This window comes from Littorina saxatilis, linkage group LG5, assembly GCF_037325665.1.
Source record: "Littorina saxatilis isolate snail1 linkage group LG5, US_GU_Lsax_2.0, whole genome shotgun sequence".
In the NCBI taxonomy this organism is placed as follows: domain Eukaryota; kingdom Metazoa; phylum Mollusca; class Gastropoda; order Littorinimorpha; family Littorinidae; genus Littorina; species Littorina saxatilis.
Genome location: NC_090249.1, coordinates 52,789,611 through 52,811,727, shown reverse-complemented (window position 1 = coordinate 52,811,727; position 22,117 = coordinate 52,789,611). Strand labels below are relative to the sequence as shown.

The 22,117-nt window shown below is 38.7% G+C and overlaps 1 protein-coding gene across 1 annotated transcript in view; it reads left to right on the top strand.

Moving 5' to 3' along the window:
* Positions 1 to 22,117, top strand: part of LOC138967796 (transient receptor potential cation channel subfamily V member 1-like) — a 42,052-nt gene that overhangs the window by 11,495 nt on the left and 8,440 nt on the right. Inside the window, exons 6-20 of the mRNA XM_070340452.1 lie at positions 313 to 463; positions 1,738 to 1,847; positions 2,926 to 3,013; positions 3,827 to 3,858; positions 7,016 to 7,107; positions 10,789 to 10,921; positions 11,353 to 11,430; positions 11,852 to 11,991; positions 12,398 to 12,573; positions 13,256 to 13,339; positions 13,704 to 13,846; positions 15,925 to 16,040; positions 17,594 to 17,795; positions 18,694 to 18,762; positions 19,518 to 19,538. Coding sequence (XP_070196553.1) covers positions 313 to 463; positions 1,738 to 1,847; positions 2,926 to 3,013; positions 3,827 to 3,858; positions 7,016 to 7,107; positions 10,789 to 10,921; positions 11,353 to 11,430; positions 11,852 to 11,991; positions 12,398 to 12,573; positions 13,256 to 13,339; positions 13,704 to 13,846; positions 15,925 to 16,040; positions 17,594 to 17,795; positions 18,694 to 18,762; positions 19,518 to 19,538 — 1,635 coding nt within the window. The remainder of the gene's footprint in view (positions 1 to 312; positions 464 to 1,737; positions 1,848 to 2,925; positions 3,014 to 3,826; positions 3,859 to 7,015; positions 7,108 to 10,788; positions 10,922 to 11,352; positions 11,431 to 11,851; positions 11,992 to 12,397; positions 12,574 to 13,255; positions 13,340 to 13,703; positions 13,847 to 15,924; positions 16,041 to 17,593; positions 17,796 to 18,693; positions 18,763 to 19,517; positions 19,539 to 22,117) is intronic.

Here is a 22,117-nt window from a genome sequence, read left to right as displayed (position 1 = left end):
CACCCCAATGCCTTTGTTTGTTCATATGTTGGACACGTTTATGGGTACAGAATGGACGAGCTCAATTTTAGAATACGGGTCATTACATTTTCTTTCTGCTTTTTATTAAGCAAGAGCTCGTGGAATGACTGGTCGAGGTTAAAAAGGGCTTAACATATCCAACATTCTTTAGTGAACGAGAGTGTACGGCCCCCAAAAATGTGTATCTAACCCTTGTTTGTAAGTTCAATAGTTTACAAGCAACAGAGTGAACACACCATCATTAAAACAAAAATTAAAAAATTACAACTCATCAAACTTTCATGTTTCTAGGCCGCACGTGCATGGCATGTTGACGTTGCAAGATGGCTGCTGGAACGCGGCATTGACATCAACAAGGCAGACGACTACGGACGCACTGCCCTTCATGTTGCCGCTGCTGTGGACTCCCCCGAAATGGTGTACCTGCTCTTGGACTTTGGAGGTATGTGGTCATCCATACAATTCTTCATCTTCTTACCTGTTTGATAGCGGTTGTATCCATACACTAACTTAATCAGGAAACATTAACCTATGGAGAGACGATTCTCGGAGGATCTGGTGATACGCTAAAGTTGAGATTCGTCAAAACAAAGTATCAGAATCTCGAAAGGTGCAGACACGTCACTACCAAATTAGGAAGCAGTTGCTTATTTTCGGAAGTCCTAATTGGTGTGTGTGTGTGTGTGTGTGTGTGTGTGTGTGTGTGTGTGTGTGTGTGTGTGTGTGTGTGTGTGTGTGTGTGTGTGTGTGTGTGTGTGTGTGTGTGTGTGTGTGTGTGTGTGTGTGTGTGTAGAGCGATTCAGAGAAACTACCAGGCTGATCTTCATGAAACTTTACATTCATGAGAGTTTATGAGTATAATATCTGTAGACGTATTTTTCATTTTTTGGATAAATGTCTGATGATGTCATATCCGGCTTTTTGTGAAAGTTGAGGCGGCACTGTCACGCTCTCATTTTTCAACCAAATTGGTTGAAATTTTGGTCAAGTAATCTTCGACGAAGCCCGGACTTTGGTATTGCATTTCAGCTTGGAGGCTTACACATTAAGTGTTGAGTTTGCTCATTAAAGATGTCATTAAAATCGATTTTTTGCAAACAGATTTAAAATTGATTGCATCGTATTCTTCATCAAATTTTGAATCTAAAAATATTTACATATGTCATGTTTACTCTTAAAATGTGATCACAACTAACGAAAAAAGGTTAATTAGTACTACGATTTTGATTTAAGAAATCATTTCCTGATTCCAAAAACATATAAATGATATTTTTGGGTGTGAAGAGAAGCGAGATTGTGGTGTATAGACGGTGCCAGAGCACAGGTCATATGCATAACTAATGAGCGGAATGCCGTCTTCCCATTGGCCAGCCGGCCCAAGATCAGTCTCTCTGCCATTTCTGCATCTGCGGTAGCCAGTGCCAGACGTCCCAAACAACTGTGCGAAAATTTTCAACGTTTCAAGGATTTTGGAAGCACCTTTAAGATATGTTGTTTTCTATATGATTGGCCTTGTTTTAACAATAAATTAACATGTATGATTTTTCCAATTTTTGTATGTTATTTCTTCTATTTATTTTTTTAAATCTTTGTTTGTGATGAAATCGTGATGTAGGGATTCTAAGACAAATATGTACAAGCGTCTATATGAGGTGTTTTTTTCTCTGTCTCTGTTTTCATTTATTCAAGACAGGTGGGGTGTTTTGTGTGTTTCAGATCGTAGTGAGACCGCACGTCTTCTACTGGAACTGCACGCCCCCATTGGTGTGAGCGACTACCAGGGTCAGAAGGCCATCACGTGGATGATTACCAAAATGGCGCCTGTGGTCAGTCACACTCAACTCCAGCCTAACCTTATCAGTTTCGTTTATAATGAAAACATATTGAGAATAAAAACAAATCTAAACAACGAAGTGACTGTGGTAAGATGAACAAAGTTAAAAAACAAAGGAATACTGTACTCACCGATACAAGAACGAGACAAGACGGTACGAATTTTCGCTTATGGAAGCTTCATCAGGAAAAACAAGAACACAAAAGACAACAAAAAGCAGACGCAACACGGAACGAACAAGGTTTGAAAGAAAATGGAGGGGAAACACGCAAAAAGGGATTGAGAATACATGAACGTTTTATGGAACAAATTCCCGTCGTAGTCACTTAGTAACTGTGTTTGGTTCTGTGGTGCCTTTGAGCCTTCTTTACAACCAGGCAGTGACATTACTTTGTTACAATGTTTGCGTTTCCGTGGGGAAAAATTGTAACAGATACTTTTCGTAAAGTCGAGTTTACTCAGTTGTTAATGTAAATAGCGATGCATGTTGGAAATACGGTTAACATTCGTGTGGAAGATATGTGATAATGTACATTGAGTACCTACCTGTAAATTGTTTAAATGCGTATGCTCAATTCTTGATAGAGACAAGTCAGACAGCGAAAATGCATTGATATTTGACCAGTTATTCAGGTTTATCTTATTAAGCAAACGTTTTGAATAATGAATGCATTTATCCCATCCATGCTCGAAACGACCATGTGCAGTACTGTTTACATTTCCTTGTTCTGGTAGTATTCTATTTTCAACCATGTGGAAGTCATTGTATGCGTGTGTGTGCGAGTGAGTGTGCAAGCGCGTGTGAGAACTGTTGTTAGTTTAGCATTGGTTTTTTTTTCTTTTGTTTTTTGTTACATGTTTGTCTACCATAATTTACCATTATTATTTTGACATTATTTCAAATTTGTTATATTAAAATCGTCCGCCAAATTTCATTTGCTTTTAAGAGTACGCTTATAAGCCTAGCTTGTTGTGCTCCATGTTTCTTATTTCATATATGCGGTAATAGTACCAATGGAATTTATTGAATAAACTTGTTTAAACCAATTCTTGATTGAACCTGTTTGCAGGCAACCGAGGCTCTGAACCAGTTTCGTTCCATCGACCGTCACAACCGCAAGCAGTACTTCTACCTCAACTTGCTCGTCCAGGACAGAAGTAGGTGTAGATGTGTGTTTGTTTGGTTGTGTGGTTGCTTGCTTGTTTGGTTTTGGGCTCACCTGAGTTATCAGTGAGCATTAGTAGCGAGCAATGTTCCTCTGTATGGACGAAAGGCTTGCTGGCCCGCCATAAAAAAAAACTCAATGTTGATTTTTTTGCAGATGTTTTTGAAGCTAGAGCTTTGAAACTTTACACGCCTTAGGGTTTGATGACTTCCAAGCTTATAACCACAGTCCGTTTTACCCACATAACATTTTGTGATTTGGTCACAGAAAGAAAAATTATCGATTACTTGAATGTTTTTGAAGCTACAGCTTTGAAATGTTGCACACTTCAAGGGTTTAATGACCTCCAGGTGTGACTCAAATGTTGTTGACCCTTGACAAATTTCAAGATCACAGTGGGGTTACGTTTGGGTAAGATATTGAACAACAATCACTTTCTTTGATTTTGATGCTAGATCTTTGAAACTTCACAGACTTTCAGGGTTTGATGACAATTAGACATAAGTCTGGTTTATCCTGGTAAAATTGTAAGGTCGCAAGAGGATCGAGTTTGGATCCATTACATTTAAATGATAACTTTCTTGAATGTGTTTGGAGCATCAGCAGCAGATAATGTGTGTCTGATTCATATTACCTATATATGGAAAACGTGAGTCGTATGAGCTTTTGCTCTTCTTGTTTGTTTCTTGTTTGTTAGAGAAAAAACATGAGCAGTTATGTTTGTTCATTTGTTTGTTTATCGAAGATCAAAATTTCAGTTAAATATTCAGTAAGGCTTACTTAAAATATGTTTGTTTATTTTCAGAACTGGATCCAACGGGCAGAAGTCAGACTCCAGTGAGTACTTTATTGTGGACTTATTAACAATTAGTGTGCCATTTATGCATGACTGCACATTATCATGAAACCTTTGTACACAGGTCACAGGTGCGTATTGACGTATATATGCAACGCGTTTACACTTTTGGGGAAGTACACATGTATATTCTCATGCTGGCATTGTGTGGTCCAAATGATGTTTTTTATGACCAAAGTTTGGGCGGAAACTCCCACGGCTTTTACGCGTGTATGACCGTTTTTACCCCGCCATTGAGGCAGCCATACACCGCTTTCGGGGGACGCATGTTGGGTATTTTCGTGTTTCTATAACCCACCGAACTCTGACATGGATTACAGGATCTTTTCCGTGCGCACTTGGTCTTGTGCTTGTGTGTACACGCGAAGGAGGATAAGGCAATAGCAGGTCTGCACATTAGTTGACCTTGGAGATCGAAAAAATCTCCACCCTTAACCCACCAGGCGGCCGCGGCCGGGATTCGAACTCACGACCTTACGATTAGGAGGCCCATGTCTTATTCACTAGGCCACTGCGCCCGTCTATGACCAAAGTGCATATTTAAGGGTTTTTTTCTGCGTAAGAGCACTTTTCGGTTTCTTTCCTCTGGTTTAGAGGACAGATCAATGCTCTGTGCATTTTTGGCATTCATTTTTTTGTTTTCCTCAACAATGAATGCGTTAGAATACGTTTTCATTCACCAACGAAAGAGACAACTTTGCATTATTCTTTAATTCTTTCAAGGAGTAAGTTTTCCGTTTCATAATATTTTGGCCATTTTAGTGGTTCGCATCCTTTTCGCAGATTTAAAGATATTCACGCACAAAGAATGGCAGAACTTCTTTATTATGTGTTTTGCCAGAACTGTTGCCCACGTGTGGTTTAAAGTAGACACGTTCACTTTGGGATTTTCAACAATGTTAACCATTTGCATGCACACTTCTTTGCAACTCAAAGATTCAGTATAATCTATACCTTAATTTATTTGGCCAACGGGCGATTTGGACCTTTTACATTTTATATCATCACAGGCACAAACACCATTGTTGTTGTAGTTGTGGTTGTGGTTGTGGTTGTGGTTGTGGTTGTGGTTGTGGTTGTTGGTATAGGGGCACAATAGCCTACTTGCAAAGACTTTGGCCTTCCATGTTCAAGCTGAGCCTGGTGGTATAGGGTTGAGATTAGTCCGGTCGTCAAGGTCAATTTATTTATAAGCAGACCTACTAGTGCCCTATGCCCTTTCTTTGGTACAAGCAAGCGCAATGCTAAGTACACACGGAAAAGACCCTGTCATTTATGTTGGAGTTTGGTGGGGTCCAGAAACACTTCCAAACTGGCGGGGGAAAACGGCTGGACACTTAAAACCCCACTCCTGCCCACAGCGGCACAGGTGCAGGTGGGAGTTGCAGCCTACGAACGCAGAAGAATATTGTTTGGTCGTTGCGTTGGCTTGTGATATACATTGTATTGTTCACTTCCAGCAAAAAATGTCACACATGTACACCCAATTATATGTGTGATCGTCTCGTTAAAGAACAGTCCTCGATGATAAATGTCCCTGAATAATGGCATGTCTGGACATTTTCTGTGTCTAGCATCAAGTGGCAGTGCAGTTTCGTCAGTTTGACATTCTCATGAATGAGACAATGACACGATTGCTTGACGTTCAATGGAACATGTTTGGGAGGTAATACCAAAGAAAATGCAGTTTTAACACGTCCTCCGGTGCATGGACAGTTGGTTTGGTGTCCGATTATTGTTTATTCTGTGTAACTGCCTCTGTAGTTATTAATCAGTCTAACAACATTGGATAACTACTACTGAAAACTACCTTTGACAACATCCTAATTTGCACCATTAGAACCTTTCATTGTAACGTGTCTTTGAGCATTTCATATACTACTGTTGACAAAAGTACGATTTGCACGAGTGGAACCTTTTATGTAAACATTTTAGCACTGATTGCATTAATCAGTTATAAATTCCATTAAAGCAAGTGTGTGCATCTTCTAATCTATTGTATCAATATCACCCTGGGTTAAGAGTTTAAATAGGATTGAAACATTGAATTTCCTTTGTTTTCCTCCAAATAGAAATCCCTCTTTGAATGACACCAAGAGAGAAGCACAGTAGAGAAGTTTAAGCAGTTCTATTTTTGGTGGTATGGAGACGCTGTTAAAACTACGAGGGAATTGTTAGATTCAAACAAACAATTTTGTGGTACAAAGTCTTGTTTTTGAAGACTTTAAGCTACATATGGCATGCTGAGTATGCTAGTAAAATGTCAAGATTGTCGGCGTATTATCATTTTATTACATTTGCCGTTGTCTCATTGCTTTTAATCATAGATTTAACTTTTGAATAAATCTTTGTCTCAAATTAATGCAGTATAGTATGTACATGCCGTAAGCTTTGCTTGAAAGTAGCGTATTAGTAAAATGTGTACAGCATAGAGAACCCAAAATTATAATGTACTCGAGTATTTTGAAATCAAAAGAATACTAGGGAGTCATCGAGAGTTTGTCGAGATGTTTTTGCTTTGGTGAAAAAAAGGGTATGAAACGAATCGACAAGAAAAGACTTCCAAATATCTGCCGTTTGAAGCGTATGCTGCACATAAAAATTAGGTTACTGGAGTTAAAATGTGCTTGCATAATGTGTCCAGTGTTCAGTGTTGATATTGTATTTCTCCCTTCTGTTTTATGGTGTTGACATGAGTAGTTCTGTTTCCACCTGATGCGAACATAGGTGTTCATACTCCTACACAGTGGTTCGACGGCAAAGAAAATAACTCTCAAGTGATGCACAATTCTTTGGTAGATTTGTGTGTGCTCTGCGGTATCAATTTGTTGCCTCAAAACTTTCAAAAAAAAGTATGTCGGGCATAAAAGTGGCAGTTGAACAGTTAAAACATAGAACCACGTCCATCATTGCCTTCAAAGAAAACGAAGGTATAAAAAATCTAAAGATAAAAGAAAAGAGAGAGAAAAAACTTGTTTTGGTAAAAAAAACAATTAATTGACAAAGAATTGTGCATCTACCATGTCAAACATCATGATGTGAATTCTAAATATATGTGCTCTCTAACAGGTTCAAGTATCTACCATCATTCTAACCTAACAGCATGATGTAAGAGTAAATCTGTGTGCTCTTTAACAGCTGGGCGTTGCCGTAACCTTTAAGCAGTATGACCTGCTCTTGCACCCTACAATGAGACGCCTACAGCATGAAATGTGGATAGCGTTTGGCAGGTCAGTTTGCTATCTTTTCAGCACACTGTTGCAAACAAGTTTAATTTCCTTGTAAGATGATAAAAAAGCTTGTACATAAAAATTTTAAAAATCCTCTTTTTTCTTTCTTTATTTTTCTTTGTGGGAAAATTCCTATCTACGTCCACCGAAAATCTGAGAATATCAGGTCTCAAATGAGGAGGAATTTTAAGATGTACGGCAGTTACATTCATTGATCATTTGAACAGAAAATATGAAACGGCTATAGATTGGTCTTAAGAGGATGGTGGGGGGGGGGGGGGGGTCAAAGGAGATTTGAAGAGGGCAGCAGAACAGAAAAAGAAATGCATTACTAAAGTCCTTGCTTGTGTGTGTGTCTTTTTATCAATGGGCGTTAGAGGACAAAATAAATTAATCTCAATAGATTCTTATTTAACAATTTGGGCTCGGACAACCAGATTTATGTTTACAGAAAAAAGTAAATAGCTGAATCAGGCAGATATTTTGGTAAACTGGTTTGGTTATACTGTTACGATTGATGAAAGTGACTGAATTTGTTCTTTATCAAGGAAAATTCCTTTTATTCCATGTTTTTGTCCTTTAATTTTTTTATTTTTTTTTTTATCTATTTCTGTTTTTGCGACTCCATTTGTTTTGCAATTCACCTTTGTATAATATATTCATTTATTTGTTAATTGATTGATTTAGTTATTCATCTTTTCATTCGTCTTTTTTTATATTTAGTCAAGTTTTGACTAAATATTTTAACATCGAGGGGAATCGAAACGAGGGTCGTGGTGTATGTGCGTGTGTGTGTGTGTCTGTGTGTCTGTGTGTGTGTGTGTGTGTGTAGAGCGATTCAGACTAAACTACTGGACCGATCTTTATGAAATTTGACATGAGAGTTCCTGGGTATGAAATCCCCATACGTTTTTTTCATTTTTTTGATAAATGTCTTTGATGACGTCATATCCGGCTTTTCGTGAAAGTTGAGGCGGCACTGTCACGCCCTCATTTTTCAACCAAATTGGTTCAAATTTTGGTCAAGTATTCTTCGACGAAGCCCGGGGTTCGGTATTGCATTTCAGCTTGGTGGCTTAAAAATTAATTTATGACTTTGGTCATTAAAAATCTGAAAATTGTAAAAAAAAATAAAAATTTATAAAACGATCCAAATTTACGTTTATCTTATTCTCCATCATTTGCTGATTCCAAAAACATATAAATATGTTATATTCGGATTAAAAACAAGCTCTGAAAATTAAATATATAAAAATTATTATCAAAATTAAATTGTCCAAATCAATTTAAAAATACTTTCATCTTATTCCTTGTCGGTTCCTGATTCCAAAAACATATAGATATGATATGTTTGGATTAAAAACACGCTCAGAAAGTTAAAACAAAGAGAGGTACAGAAAAGCGTGCTATCCTTCTTAGCGCAACTACTACCCCGCTCTTCTTGTCAATTTCACTGCCTTTCCCATGAGCGGTGGACTGACGATGCTACGAGTATACGGTCTTGCTGAAAAATGGCAGCTACTTGACTAAATATTGTATTTTCGCCTTACGCGACTTGTTTTTAATTCATCTTATCAATCTTTTGTGTATGTGTTCATTTATTTATTTATTTATTTATCAATTATCAATTCCTGATTTCTCTTATCATGCATGCAAATAAATGTTCTTGTATGTTTTGTTTTGTGTTTTATTATGTTGCTTTTTTTCTGAAGTCGTTTCTGTTGTTTGTTTGTTTCAACTGTCTCCTGTGGTTTTCAATATCTTTATTTCAAAGTTTTCTCATTTGCTCAATTTCTTCTTTTTAGTTTTGACTTGTTCTAACTAGTTTTTTTGTATAGACAATGTATAACAAGTAAATAGACGTTGCACTGTCTCTTAAAATGGTGTGCTCTAAGACAAAAAGAATGTAACATAAATTTCCCCATAACAAGGTTGATGAGTTTATAAGAACTATTTACAGATATGATAATCGTTCACTCACTTCAGCACAGTCTGATTACTTACCCCTAGCTTTTATTTTTTTTATTTGTCTGACACTTTGTGAAAGCGACTATTTTGTTTGTTAAAGTAAACTTATATCTCTTCTTGTTCTGCAGAAAAGGCATTCGTCGCGATATAACCTTCGTGGTTGAAAACGACGTTAAACACCAAATAAATAAATAAATAGAAAAGGCATTAAGTCTGAATATCACTTCAGCCCAAATCTGTTATCGTTGTTATTGATTAAAATCTTTCAAAGCACATTTAAAGGGAGAAAAACTCAAACAGACGCGTGTAATTTGTAGTTGACATAAGTTGTTTTTTTAAAGTGGGACAGGACTGGTTATGCTAAAATTGCACATCAAAGTTATGGCACCAGGTCCACCTTCTTGGGCTTTGTTTTTAAGAGTCCACAGTAAAGCCTGTCCTTAACCCCTTCACTGCCACAGTGGTAGTAACTTATCCGAATGGTCTATGGGAAAGAACTCTGTTTAGAACCCCTACAAGTACTTGGACAGTGGTTACCTCCCATTTAGTTTTCAGAAATGTCCTGAAATGTTGTTGACACAAATCCCACGTATGAGATACGGTTATGGGCGTACGATAAACAGAAAATGACCACGTATTGCATACGGGGTGGGCAGTGAAGGGGTTAACTGGGCGAAGTCGACTTCGCGAAGCTGGCCGCACAGAGCTTTAGCAGTGAGTTTTCGGTACAAAAAAAGACTTCGCGAAGTCGGCTTCGGGCTCAATTAAGGACCACTCTTTAAAAAGAGTGTTGTTGACATCAATATTACTTCTTTTTTTTTTTTTTACATTTTAAGGTGACAGTTAGGTAGTAGCAGTAGTAACAATAACAACATTAACAATACTGCATTCGTCATTTACATTCAATTAGGAGTAGGAGAACTAAACGTATAGTACATGTACTAACCGAAGTCGAAATTGTATATATATACCAATCGAGTGATTTTAACTAATCTTTTGGCATCTTAAGCTTAGAGCATGAAAATAACTTCATATTTTAACTTTATATTTGATTTCCTTTCAAAACATTTAGCCTGATTATATTGTATCGAATCTTTAGTTCTGAGTTCACCAAACACAGACCTGTTTATTCTTACTATTTTGGAGTAATTTATTACAATTTTATGTAGGATTTTGGAAAAAAATACTCCGTTTGAATCCGGATTACGATTTCCAAACGTGCTTCAACGTAGATTTATATTGCTAATGTTGGCATTTGTAACTCCTGGGTTACTATTTGGTCATGAGATTACTATTTTTGGCTTGACCTTTACTCTTGTCAAGTTTTTGGGGTAAACAGGTCTGCAAATACGAAGTTGTCCTATGAAATCTCAAGCCCATTTATAGTCTAGGACTATTTATAACCAGTAAATAAGAACCGACTAAACACTGACTGAGAATAAGTTCAATACTTTTGTATATTTATATTTTTGTGCATAAGTCTCAGTTAAATTCTTTTATTTTTGACAGTTAGTACTTTTGGTGTCTGTTCCTCTTGTGTTTTTCAGAAAGAATTTGCCCCTTGAATAATCATTATGTCTGTGTATGACTCTCAGCTAATTGTCTTGAAAACTTCGGCTCTTTACCTTAATTCTTTTTCTTAAATTTGTTCAATAAGAGAGTGACCTTTGTGTACTGCTGATGAATATTTCTGAACAATACTTATTACCCTAGGTTCTGGGCCCTTTGGAACCTTGGAATCAACTTTCTGTACATCTTGGTGTGGACACTGATTGGCATTCTGGTGGAATACGACCAGCGTCACTCGTACAGCTTCCCTGATGACTGGTACAGGATGCTTCTCTGGGTATGCTGATCCCCTGCACACATTTTCCGATAGCAAATACTCTGTTCATACAAAAAGGATACTCAGGATCTTTGAAAATAATTATAACAAAGATGTAAAGTGACATACGGACATATGAATGTCTGCGCGTTTAATTGTGAAGACATCGACCGAGATACAAAAACTGTTAGAATATGTGTGTTTGAACATCACACACACGTACACACACACACGTACACACACATACACGCGCGCACACACACACAAACGCACACAAACGCGCACACACACACACGTGCAAAAGTAAGCACACCCGCATGAACCCATGCACAAAATCAAATCTAAGCATATGTGGCCCTAATGCTGTTTAGCTTCTAGGATAGAAGGATCCTAGCTTTAGTCACCCGGGCGAACCATTACATAACATTATGTTCCAACCCTCTTATTTTCAGGTCATTGCCGTGGGGGCCACTGCCTGGCAAATAATAGAAGAAGTCATGGAGTTTGTGAGGTCCAAGCGAAGCCACAAGGTGAATTCCCGCTCTTTTATTTATTTCTGTCCTTTGTTTTTCTTGATGTAACCGTGCGCCGAAACACAACAATCACCTTTGGAGGATTGAGAATTTTAGAGCTAATTTCTCAGCCCTATAAAACTGTTTTGGTTGTGCTAAGAAAACCAAGAACATACAGAGAGAGAGAAGCCACCAGACCCCATCACAAACAGAACTCTACAACCCACAGGTGTCTAACCGGCGAGCTATAAATAGCTCGCACTCAAAGGACAACAACTCTGCAGAGCCTGCTGTGAAGGGCGACGGTAGTCTCCCTGTCACATTGACAAGTCATGATTTTTAAGATCTGTGTATGTGTGCGGTTGAATGTGTGAATGAGCATGATTGTATAAGCTAAAATAAATTGTTAGATTATACAGGTTTGTTTAACTGTGCACAGCAATGGGAGGACTGGCGCGAAAAAGCCATACAAGAGGACATGCGGTTCTGCCATCCCCGCTGGCCAGAAGAAGAAGACTACCTGAAGACCGAGCTGGATAACCTGGACGGCCTCAGTCCAAAATACTTCAATGACATGTGGTGAGTCAGTGTACCAAACGATATGAGGCAAAGCCTTAATGACTCACGTACTAAATCAGTAGTTCAACAACCGATTTTATAGCTGCTTCAACTTAATCTTGAACTACGGGAACACCAATATGTCTGTTTTGCCTAATATAGAAGCAATGAATTATGGGATGCTCATTATTACGCTGTGCAAAATATTTATTGAATGTATTCAAGAATATTGCTAGTGTATTGCTCATGGTTGAGATGAAGTCTTTTATCACCATTTTAGTTCATCATGTGACTAATTTCACCAACCAGGACTAACTTCAGGTAACCTGCTTAATGTTATCGCAGTCAGGCCAGGACACTTTTGTTTATGTCATGTCAGTTACCATGTAAGACATAACTTAAAATATCTTATATTTCTTATCCACAGGAATATTTTTGATTGGACATGCTACATCCTACTGCTCGTTGACATCATCACACACGTCGTCGATGTCGCCCATCACTCGGAAACGCTGGCTCGAACTCACATCCGTTTCATGGCCGTCACCATTATCCTGCTCTGGCTGCGACTCATGAAAAACGCCCGTGCCTTTACTCAGCTGGGTAAGACCAAATACAGTGTGTAGAGAAATAGAGATGGTTCCTTGGATTCTGTCATTGAGGATTATCTGGATGAGGCTGATGATAATCACTTGTGCCTTTGCTCTGCTCGGAAAGATCAAACACAGTGTGTAGGATAACTGAGATAGTTCATTGGATTCTGCAATTATTGCTGATCTGGTTGAGGCTGCTGAATAACTCCTGCTCATGTGCCTTTGCAGAATACTCTGCCTGTTTCTCTTAGGGAGACAAATATGGTTAGAATATGCACGTTTTCTTTAAACGGGCATGTAGAGGGGGATTTTCATGCCAGTGGTCAAATGTGGTTCACTGTTTGGAAATAGTGTTGGGAAATAATTTTGTTTCTGAGGGAATGATGAATAGATATAAATGTGAATTTTAAAGTGCATCTGCTTCCATTGCTTCCACAAAGGCAACGACCATTGTTTCTACATCGGCATTTTTAGGGACGTTCATAAAAAAACATTTGTTTTAACTTTTGTGTGTGAGACGAATAAGATGCAATATTCACGTTCCGACACAGGGGTTTTGTGATGGGGTTGGGGGGAGAGCGGGGAGCGGGAGTGAGAGTGAGACTGTATTTTAGAAAAAATCCTCTTGTGTAGCAACCCTGGCCCAGGATGTGATTTATTAACTTCTAATAATATTTGATTGTGTTGTGCAGGGCCATTCATTGTGATGCTGGGTCATATGATGAAGGACTGCGCTCGCTTCCTCTTTTTGTACATGGAGTTCTACCTTCCCTTTAGTGAGTACTTTAACTGTGGATCTCTCTCTCTCTCTCTCTCTATCTCTCTCTCTCTATCTCTCTCTCTCTCTCTTTCCTCTAGCTCTCTCTCTCTCTCTCTCTCTCTCTCTCTCTCTCTCTCTCTCTCTCTCTCTCTCTCTCTCTCTCTCTCCCCTTCCTCTAGCTCTCTCTCTCCATCTTTTGCCAGTGTGAATCATCACAATAACGAATCTCAAAATTCTCACCGTTCTGCAACAACAACAAAAACCGATATGGATTGTATTTTGAATGTTCAGCAAATGCAACATGTTATTGGTGGTTTATGGTTATGAGTTAATAAGAATTGTAGCTCGGCTTCATTTTCAAGTGTGGTTTCTTTTTACAGTGGCGGTGTTCTGGATGGTGTATGGAGGGACCAAGAAAAGCCAGGTTGATGGCACAGAAGTGGTGGTCAGCGGCTATCAGTATCCCGGCCAGCTCATCTTCAGTCTCCTCCGACTCACGCTCGTTGACGACTACGATTACGATGTGAGTTGGGGGACTTTACGTGTTATTCTGCGAGGAAACGGATACAAGCGAGAGTTTTGTGTCTTTGACAACAACAGTAAAAAAATAAGTCTTTATTCGTCTTTGACATGAAATGCGTATGAAGCTTAGCTGTTAAAATATTAGTTACAACAGCAGACAACAACAACAAAAAGAGAAAGATGATGTTAAGAAAAGAGATTGTTTAGCCATTTGTATATATATTCGTTGATGACACAACCATTTGTCGAAAGTAGCGTAGGCACCCGGTCTGCTCCCCGCCTAAAAAAGGCCAGTGCCGTTCCGTCTTCGAGGGACTGCGTGGGTTTCATTTCGGAGTTTTCCTTCTCCTAGACGAGTTTCCTTCCATGGATGATGAGCCTCCTCTACCCTCGTTTTGAATTCAGAGTGGTCTTCTCTTAGGATAGCTGCCTGCCAGGGTTGACGAGCCTATCCTGCCCGGCTATTTGACCCATAGCTGGGGGTTGGTTCGTGGGCAGCAGGGCGTTTCCACACACCGGTGGGCCTGCATGCCGCACGTCTAGGGGCCAACCTCCTCCGAGTCCTTGTAGTCTAGCCTGGGTCCTTGCGGTACCCAGTTTACGCCTGTCGCCGCGATGGAGGCACTACATAGGGCTTGTTGTGGAGAGGTTATTATACTGGCAGGAGAGACTGACGCATTCTGCTCTCTTTTCGCGTTGTCCTAAAAAGGACAGACGGTGCTAGCCAGCGGTGAGGGCTGAAAGCGAGAAGTGACAAGCACAAGACACTTCGCCAACACAATAGACACGTCACATAACCGTTTGGCAGGCGTATATACATATATGTATGTGCGTGTTTTGAAAGACGTTTTCTCAAGGACTTTTAACTCCAAGATTAATTAGCAAAGGGAAAAAAGCGGAAAAAAACAATATACACACACACATTTACTTCATATGTGTGGAACAATTCTTCTGGTACCTTAGACAATAAGAGGCATAGCGTGAACAAACTTCTCTCGTGCTCAATTTTTGTTAAGATAAGATAAGATAAAAAAAACTAAAAAAACTTTAATGTCCATTTTCATTTCACACGAACATGGGCATTTTTGTGTTGGCACCATATTGCATTTCTACAAACACACGATCATAAAGCATAATCGAACATAAATACACTATTAAAGGCATATGTACGCGCTCCCGTGTTTACAAAGTTTGCCCATAATCGATGTCAAACGCACCATAAGACCATGTAATGACGATATGTCGCCATGCGCGGACCATATACATGCATTACAGCTTGTTTTAGAGTCTCAAAAACTTTGGATGTAAACAAAGACGCGGAGTTATTTCCGTTGCGTCAACGCTACCTCTGTTGGCAAATCTATAAATAGGACGATCCAGATCAAAATGAAAATTAACATATCTCAACATTGAAGGGGTCCTAGACCACAATATTTTGCAGGGAACTTAATTTAGCATGTCTCCAGCTGTTGGTAAAGCAATTAGCGTGTATAGTCATCGAGTACATATGGCTTTAAGATCACCTAGTTGTGCAGAGTTTGACAATTGAGTCTTTGTATGTGTATAACAGAACCATTTTGCTCATGTCTATGAATGCGAGATCTATGTACGAGTTTAACTGAGGTGCAGACGAAGCATATGTGTCATATGTTCAAGTGTAACAGAGCTGGCCAAATCGTCCGCCTTGTCACCAGGGGCGAGTAAAAAATCCGCCGGGCTAGTAGAAACCGCCTGGCAACTCGCCCGGCCAATGACAAATTTGGTTGTAATATAGAGTTTTAAAGCCATATAAACACTGCAGATCAACTGTGGTATCTACCGGGCAGGCGACATTTCTGCCGGGCTATTGACTTTCTTGAAGCTACTCGCCCGGCTGGCAAGTTAAAATTGTGAGATTTGGCCATCCCTGTTTATTAATACTGATTGATTTGATTTGATTCCTGTTGCTTTTTGGGTCCAGCGGACAATACAGGCCAAATCAGGACCTCATTTTAATACTGATTGACTTGGAGAAAGGGAATGATTTATCCCACAAAGTCTTTGGAAATTCCTGTAATTATATTTTTCTCCTTGTTTCAGAACATGAGCAAGATTGACGACGTTTTTACAGACATTATCCTTGCTGCCTGGTTTCTCCTGTCTTCCATACTGTGCCTGAACCTCTTCATTGCTCTCCTGTCCGACACATTCCAAAGGTGGGTGTCATAGATTACTGTAGATTTTGCTACTGTCGCTGATTTAAAGTGTGTCCTATTCCAGATGCTGCATTGCAGATGATATAATCTTGCACATGCGTCCAAAGATGCAATACATTTGCTTAAAAAAACCGCTGTAGGAAGGTTGGAAATTAGGCTGTTATTTAAAGATACTGGTCTCCCCCCTCCCCCTCTCAGATCCAGAAGTGAGCTACTTGTAAGTCACCATAGATTCACACGGGTTTTACATGGAAAACAAGCTTCTAGCTGCTGGGACACATGCAAAAAATCAATTGCCTGATTGTTCGATTTGCACCAGTGTTGATATTCATAATTGATTTTCCAAAAAGAAATCTGATTCTGCCTAAAAACAAACCAGGATATAGATCTGTGGTTGTGCACATGTTCATCCACAGGAGAAGGAAGGTACAAACCTCAATTTTTGACTCACATGCGAAGCAAAAGTGAGTCTATGTACTCACCCGAGTCGTCCGTCCGTCCGTCCGTCCGTCCGTCCCGGCGTCCGTCCGTCCGTCCGGAAAACTTTAACGTTGGATATTTCTTGGACACTATTAAGTCTATCAACACCTGATGTGGCCTGATGGTGTATGGTTACAAGATCTCAAAAAACATGTGCGGCAACTTGACCTCACTTCAAGTTCAAGGTCACAGGGGCCGTAATTGTTGTCTTAAAAACGACCATTTTTCACATTTTCGCATTTTTTTCTGAAGTTATCGAGAATGGCAACCTTAGCTATGTATGCTATACAGGGCAATGTAAGCCCTATCTTTGGACACCAGTTTGGTTGACCTTGCTTCAAGGTCAAGGTCGCAAGGGTCCTTTAAAGTTGGATTGTATACATATTTTGAAGTGACCTTGACCCTGAACTATGGAAGATAACTGTTTCAAACTTAAAAATTATGTGGGGCACATGTTATGCTTTCATCATGAGACACATTTGGTCACATATGATCAAGGTCAAGGTCACTTTGACCCTTATGAAATGTGACCAAAATAAGGTAGTGAACCACTAAAAGTGACCATATCTCATGGTAGAAAGAGCCAATAAGCACCATTGTACTTCCTATGTCTTGAATTAACAGCTTTGTGTTGCATGATCTTGGATGACCTTGACCTTGGGTCAAGGTCACATGTATTTTGGTAGGAAAAATGTGTAAAGCAGTTCTTAGTGTATGATGTCATTGCTAGGTTTAGTTATTTGACCTTGACCCTGAAGGTCAAGGTCATGTAACGGTCAAGGTCAAGCATGTAAGTCGTATGGGCTTTGCCCTTCTTGTTTGTTTAAAGGTTGAACTTCTAAGGAGGAACTCTCTCCTAAAGTAAGCCCTGAACATTCATATAGTTTGTGACATATACCCTTGAAAAGAGTGACGTTTCAATGAAATTGTCAAACCCTTGATTTTTGGCGAATATTTTAAAGATTGTAAACATTTCATGACCGGTCCTTAACTTTTTTTGAAGAGTATAGTTTGTGAAATGCAGTCCCGATCTTTATAACACTCATCATTAATCCACTCAATGTCTCTCACAGAGTTTACGACAATGCTCAAGCAAACTCAGTTATGCAGAAAGCCATCACCATTCTGAACATCTGGGAAGGAATCTCTGCCAAACGCAAGAAGAAATTCTTTGATTACATTGAGGACACATGCTCGCCTCTCCAGGATTATTACGACGACGATCTTACACAGACCGGGGAAGCCGACCTGAAGAAGGTCACCTTCCAGATTAAGGTGAGGAGGATATTTTATTCATGGTTGAATGGATGGATAGGACTGAATGGGATCGGATGCTTTGGTTAATGAATAGGTCGATTAATTTGCATTGAATGAGATCTCACTCAGAGCGGGGAAGATTTGAAGAAGGTCACCTTCCAGATTAAGATGAGGAGGATACATTTTGTATGCTTGGATGAGTGGATGGATGAATAGGATATGTTGGTTAAGTTGAATGGGTCGAGTTTGCATTAATTTAGATCTCAATCAGAGTGGGGAAGATTTTAAGGTCACCTTCCATATAAAGGTTAGGAGAAATGTCATGGGTGGATGGATGGATAGGACTGGATGGGATCGGATGTGTAGTGAACGGGCCGAGTTGCATTAATTGAGATCTCACTCAGAACGGGGAATTAGATTTGAAGAAGGTCACCGTGCATACTTAGGTGAAGGAGAATATTTTGATGGCTGAAAGGAGGGAGGAGCGGGTTGATAGTGGAAGGGAGGGAAGGATGGAATGGTATTTATTTTATTGAATGGGATATCACACATAGCAGAGAAGAGAACTTGAAGAGTTTCACCTTCCACGTCAAGGTAAAGGCTCGATTGTATGAATAGATTGATAGTTGGATAGAGTTGGTGGGTGGTTGGTTGGTTGGTTGGTTTTTGGAGTTTAATGTCCCTTCAGCAGATGCTAGCTGGTGGGTGGAGGAGATGTAGATAGATGTATGGATGTAATGGATCAACTTATGTATAGTATAGACTTAACGGGAGATAAACAACCATTTTCAACTTGGTTAGACTGTAGGGATGTAGAGCTGCATGGGTGTGAGTGCATGGATTGGATTTTGAGTTTGAAAAGCTTGTTATTTAACATGAAATGTAATTGAGTTTACTGTTCGTATTTCTTTTTCAGGATAAACTGGACGACTTCACAGAGCACTTTAAGGACCAGTTTGGTGATTCGTCGTCAGCCAGTGTCCTGGTAAGAATAAAGCTGATTTTCATTGCATTTGGTTGTCAACTTACTTAACAGAATTGCGATAGTTTTTCAGTGGAAGAAAAGTCACTCAAAAGGGCGAGACTGATTGTAAAGAAAATCATTTTGTCAAACGATGTAGATGTATGTTTTTCATTTCAGAAATCGTGTGACTGTAACAGCTCTCATTTATTCTTCCATTGTGTTCTGGCTAACATTTTCCCCATGTATGATTCTTTTGTATAAAGATCCAGAATATTCTATCTGAAAATGCGAAGCATTCACATTACAAATGTATCATTCTTTGGAACTGTTTCCATTTATTTAACTTTATATTACCTTTGTTTTATAATGCTGTGTATAAGATGATAAACTTGCAACGGTTCAATACTAAAAACAAGTGACTGGCTTGAGAATTGAAAAATTCGTATTATGTAAGTACATAAAATAGATTACGACTGCAAACAAACGACGTATTTAACAGGTGTGGTCTTATTGTCACCAGAATGCCAAACTTTGACTGATTAAAGGGACACTTATCACCACAGACACGCTGACTCTGTCTATGTCTCTGTCTCTCTCTCTCTCTCTCTCTCTCTCTCTCTCTCTCTCTCTCTCTCTCTCTCTCTCTCTCTCTCTGTCTATGTGTTTTTCTCTTTCTATCTCTCTATCACTTTCCTACTCACACTCTCATAACAGAATCATATCTTACTTTGTTGTTTATCTATGGAATTTAACACATTTTAACATTCGTCTTTCAGCTGGGTCCTGAGGACAAAAAGGTTGACATTTTGTAGCATGAACATTCATTAGTACGGATCATGCAATATTAACCAAGAAGATGTATCTTTCTTCCTTTTCCTTGCTAATCATTCTGGTTTTCTTTATCTTGAAATAACAGCTTATTCTGATTAATTCCATTACCTAATCTTAGCAAAGGCCTGTTTGTAGATATAAACACACTTAGACATTTGTGGATAACTTAAATGTCCAGGCACAGATGGATTGATTCATTGAGTGATTCATTTATTCATTTATTAATTAACAGAATACCACTTTATTAGTACAAAAAAAGGACATACAGATAGTTTGTTTTTCTAATACTCGTTAATTTTCACTGGTTGCTTGGAATTGATTATGAGTTAAACAACATTAAAAGCACACTTTAATATCTCGAACATGCAAAATGCAGTGCATCATGCCAAGAAACACAACACTAAAACATTATGAACATTTTTATATAGAAACATTCAATTTAAATAAAATCACAGAATAAGCATCCCAGTTATACACACTGTTGAAGTTAAGTTGCAAGTTGCCAATTCAGTCCTTTCAATCACTTTTTTTTTAACCTTTACTTACACCAATGGAACTGGTATACAACAAATATCAAAACAAGAGAGAGAGAGACCAGCCCAGGGTATAAACATCTGCTTTTACCCATACCTTTTTGAAGAATTGTGTTGTACTTGCCAGATTTTCTGTTTTGTAGGCAACGGAAATGTTAACATTGACCAGTATGAGTGGTCATGCAGTTCTTAACCTCCACTCCCACTCATATTTTGAGCATTGTCAAAAGAAATGTATCTGATAAAGGATGGCAGTTCCTTACGGGTGACATTAAGGATAGAGTGTAGGCCAAACTGAGAAAAGAAGTAGGGGGCGGATCGTATTCGGCTGATAGTAAAGGCGTGCAAGAAAGTTTACTAACAAAATAGATAGTGTTGCTCCACATTTTGTGAACTTTAATTTTAATGTTTATTCTTCATAAAAGCACAACAATGTTATTTGTTTATTCTTCATAGTTTTGTATTGGTAGTAAAACCATGTGGACGCCATTTTCTTTAGTTTTTATTGCTGTGTTCATTAGAAAAAAATCGTGCATGGTACCCTTTGTTTAAATCATCTAGAAAATACATATATTTGTACAATAATTCAATTTAATAACATAGAAAAAGCTACCAGAAATAATACTTTCATTTTATTGCAGCTTAGGTTGTCTTAACGCCAGTATTCCCAGCCTTCTGTATCTGCTTTTTTCTTTACTTTTATAATACAATGATAAACTTGCAAGGTACTCGTTTGAAAAAACGTGTTTTCACATTCAGCAGATCAAAGAATGTTGGGCAAAGATCAACAAGTCGCGTAAGGCGAAAATACAACATTTAGTCAAGCTGTCGAACTCACAGAATGAAACTGAACGCAATGCAATTTTTCAGCAAGACCGTATACTCGTAGCATCGTCAGTCCACCGCTCGTGGCAAAGGCAGTGACATTGACAAGAAGAGCGGGGTAGTAGTTGCGCTGAGAAGGATAGCACGCTTTTCTGTACCTCTCTTCGTTTGAACTTTCTGAGCGTGTTTTTAATCCAAACATATCATATCTATATGTTTTTGGAATCAGGAACCGACAAAGAATAAGATGAAAGTGTTTTTAAATTGATTTCAAAAATTTAATTTTGATCATAATTTTTATATTTTTAATTTTCAGAGCTTGTTTTTAATCCAAATACAATATATTTATATGTTTTTGTAATCAGAAAATGATGAAGAATAAGATGAACATAAATTTGGATCGTTTTAAAAAAAAATTTTTTTTTTACAATTTTCAGATTTTTAATTACCAAAGTCATCAATGAATTTTTAAGCCACCAAGCTGAAATGCAATACCGAAGTCCGGCCTTCGTCAAAGATTGCTTGGCCAAAATTTCAATCAATTTGATTGAAAAATGAGGGTGTGACAGTGCCGCCTCAACTTTTACAAAAAGCCGGATATGACGTCATCAAGGACGTTTATCCAAAAAATGGTATTTATCGAAAAAAAGACAAAAAGATCCGGGGATATCATTCCCAGGAACTCTCATGTCAAATTTCATAAAGATCGGTTCAGCAGTTTGGTCTGAATCGCTCTATACACACACACGCACAGACAGACAGACAGACAGACAGACACACACACACACACATACACACACACACACATACACCACGACCCTCGTCTCGATTCCCCCTCTATGTTAAAACATTTAGTCAAAACCTGACTAAATGTAACTAAAAAACCCAACTTCATAACAAACAACAAGTCGCGTAAGGCGAAATTACTACATTTAGTCAAGCTGTGGAACTCACAGAATGAAACTGAACGTAGTCCGCCGCGAGTGCAAATCGCAGTAGTGAAAGTGACGAGCCTGTTTGGCGCGGCAGCGGTTGCGCTGTGCTTCATAGCACGCTTTACTGTACCTCTCTTCGTTTTAACTTTCTGAGCGTGTTTTTAATCCAAACATATCATATCTATATGTTTTTGGAATCAGGAACCGACAAGGAATAAGATGAAATAGTTTTTAAATCGATTTCGGAAATTT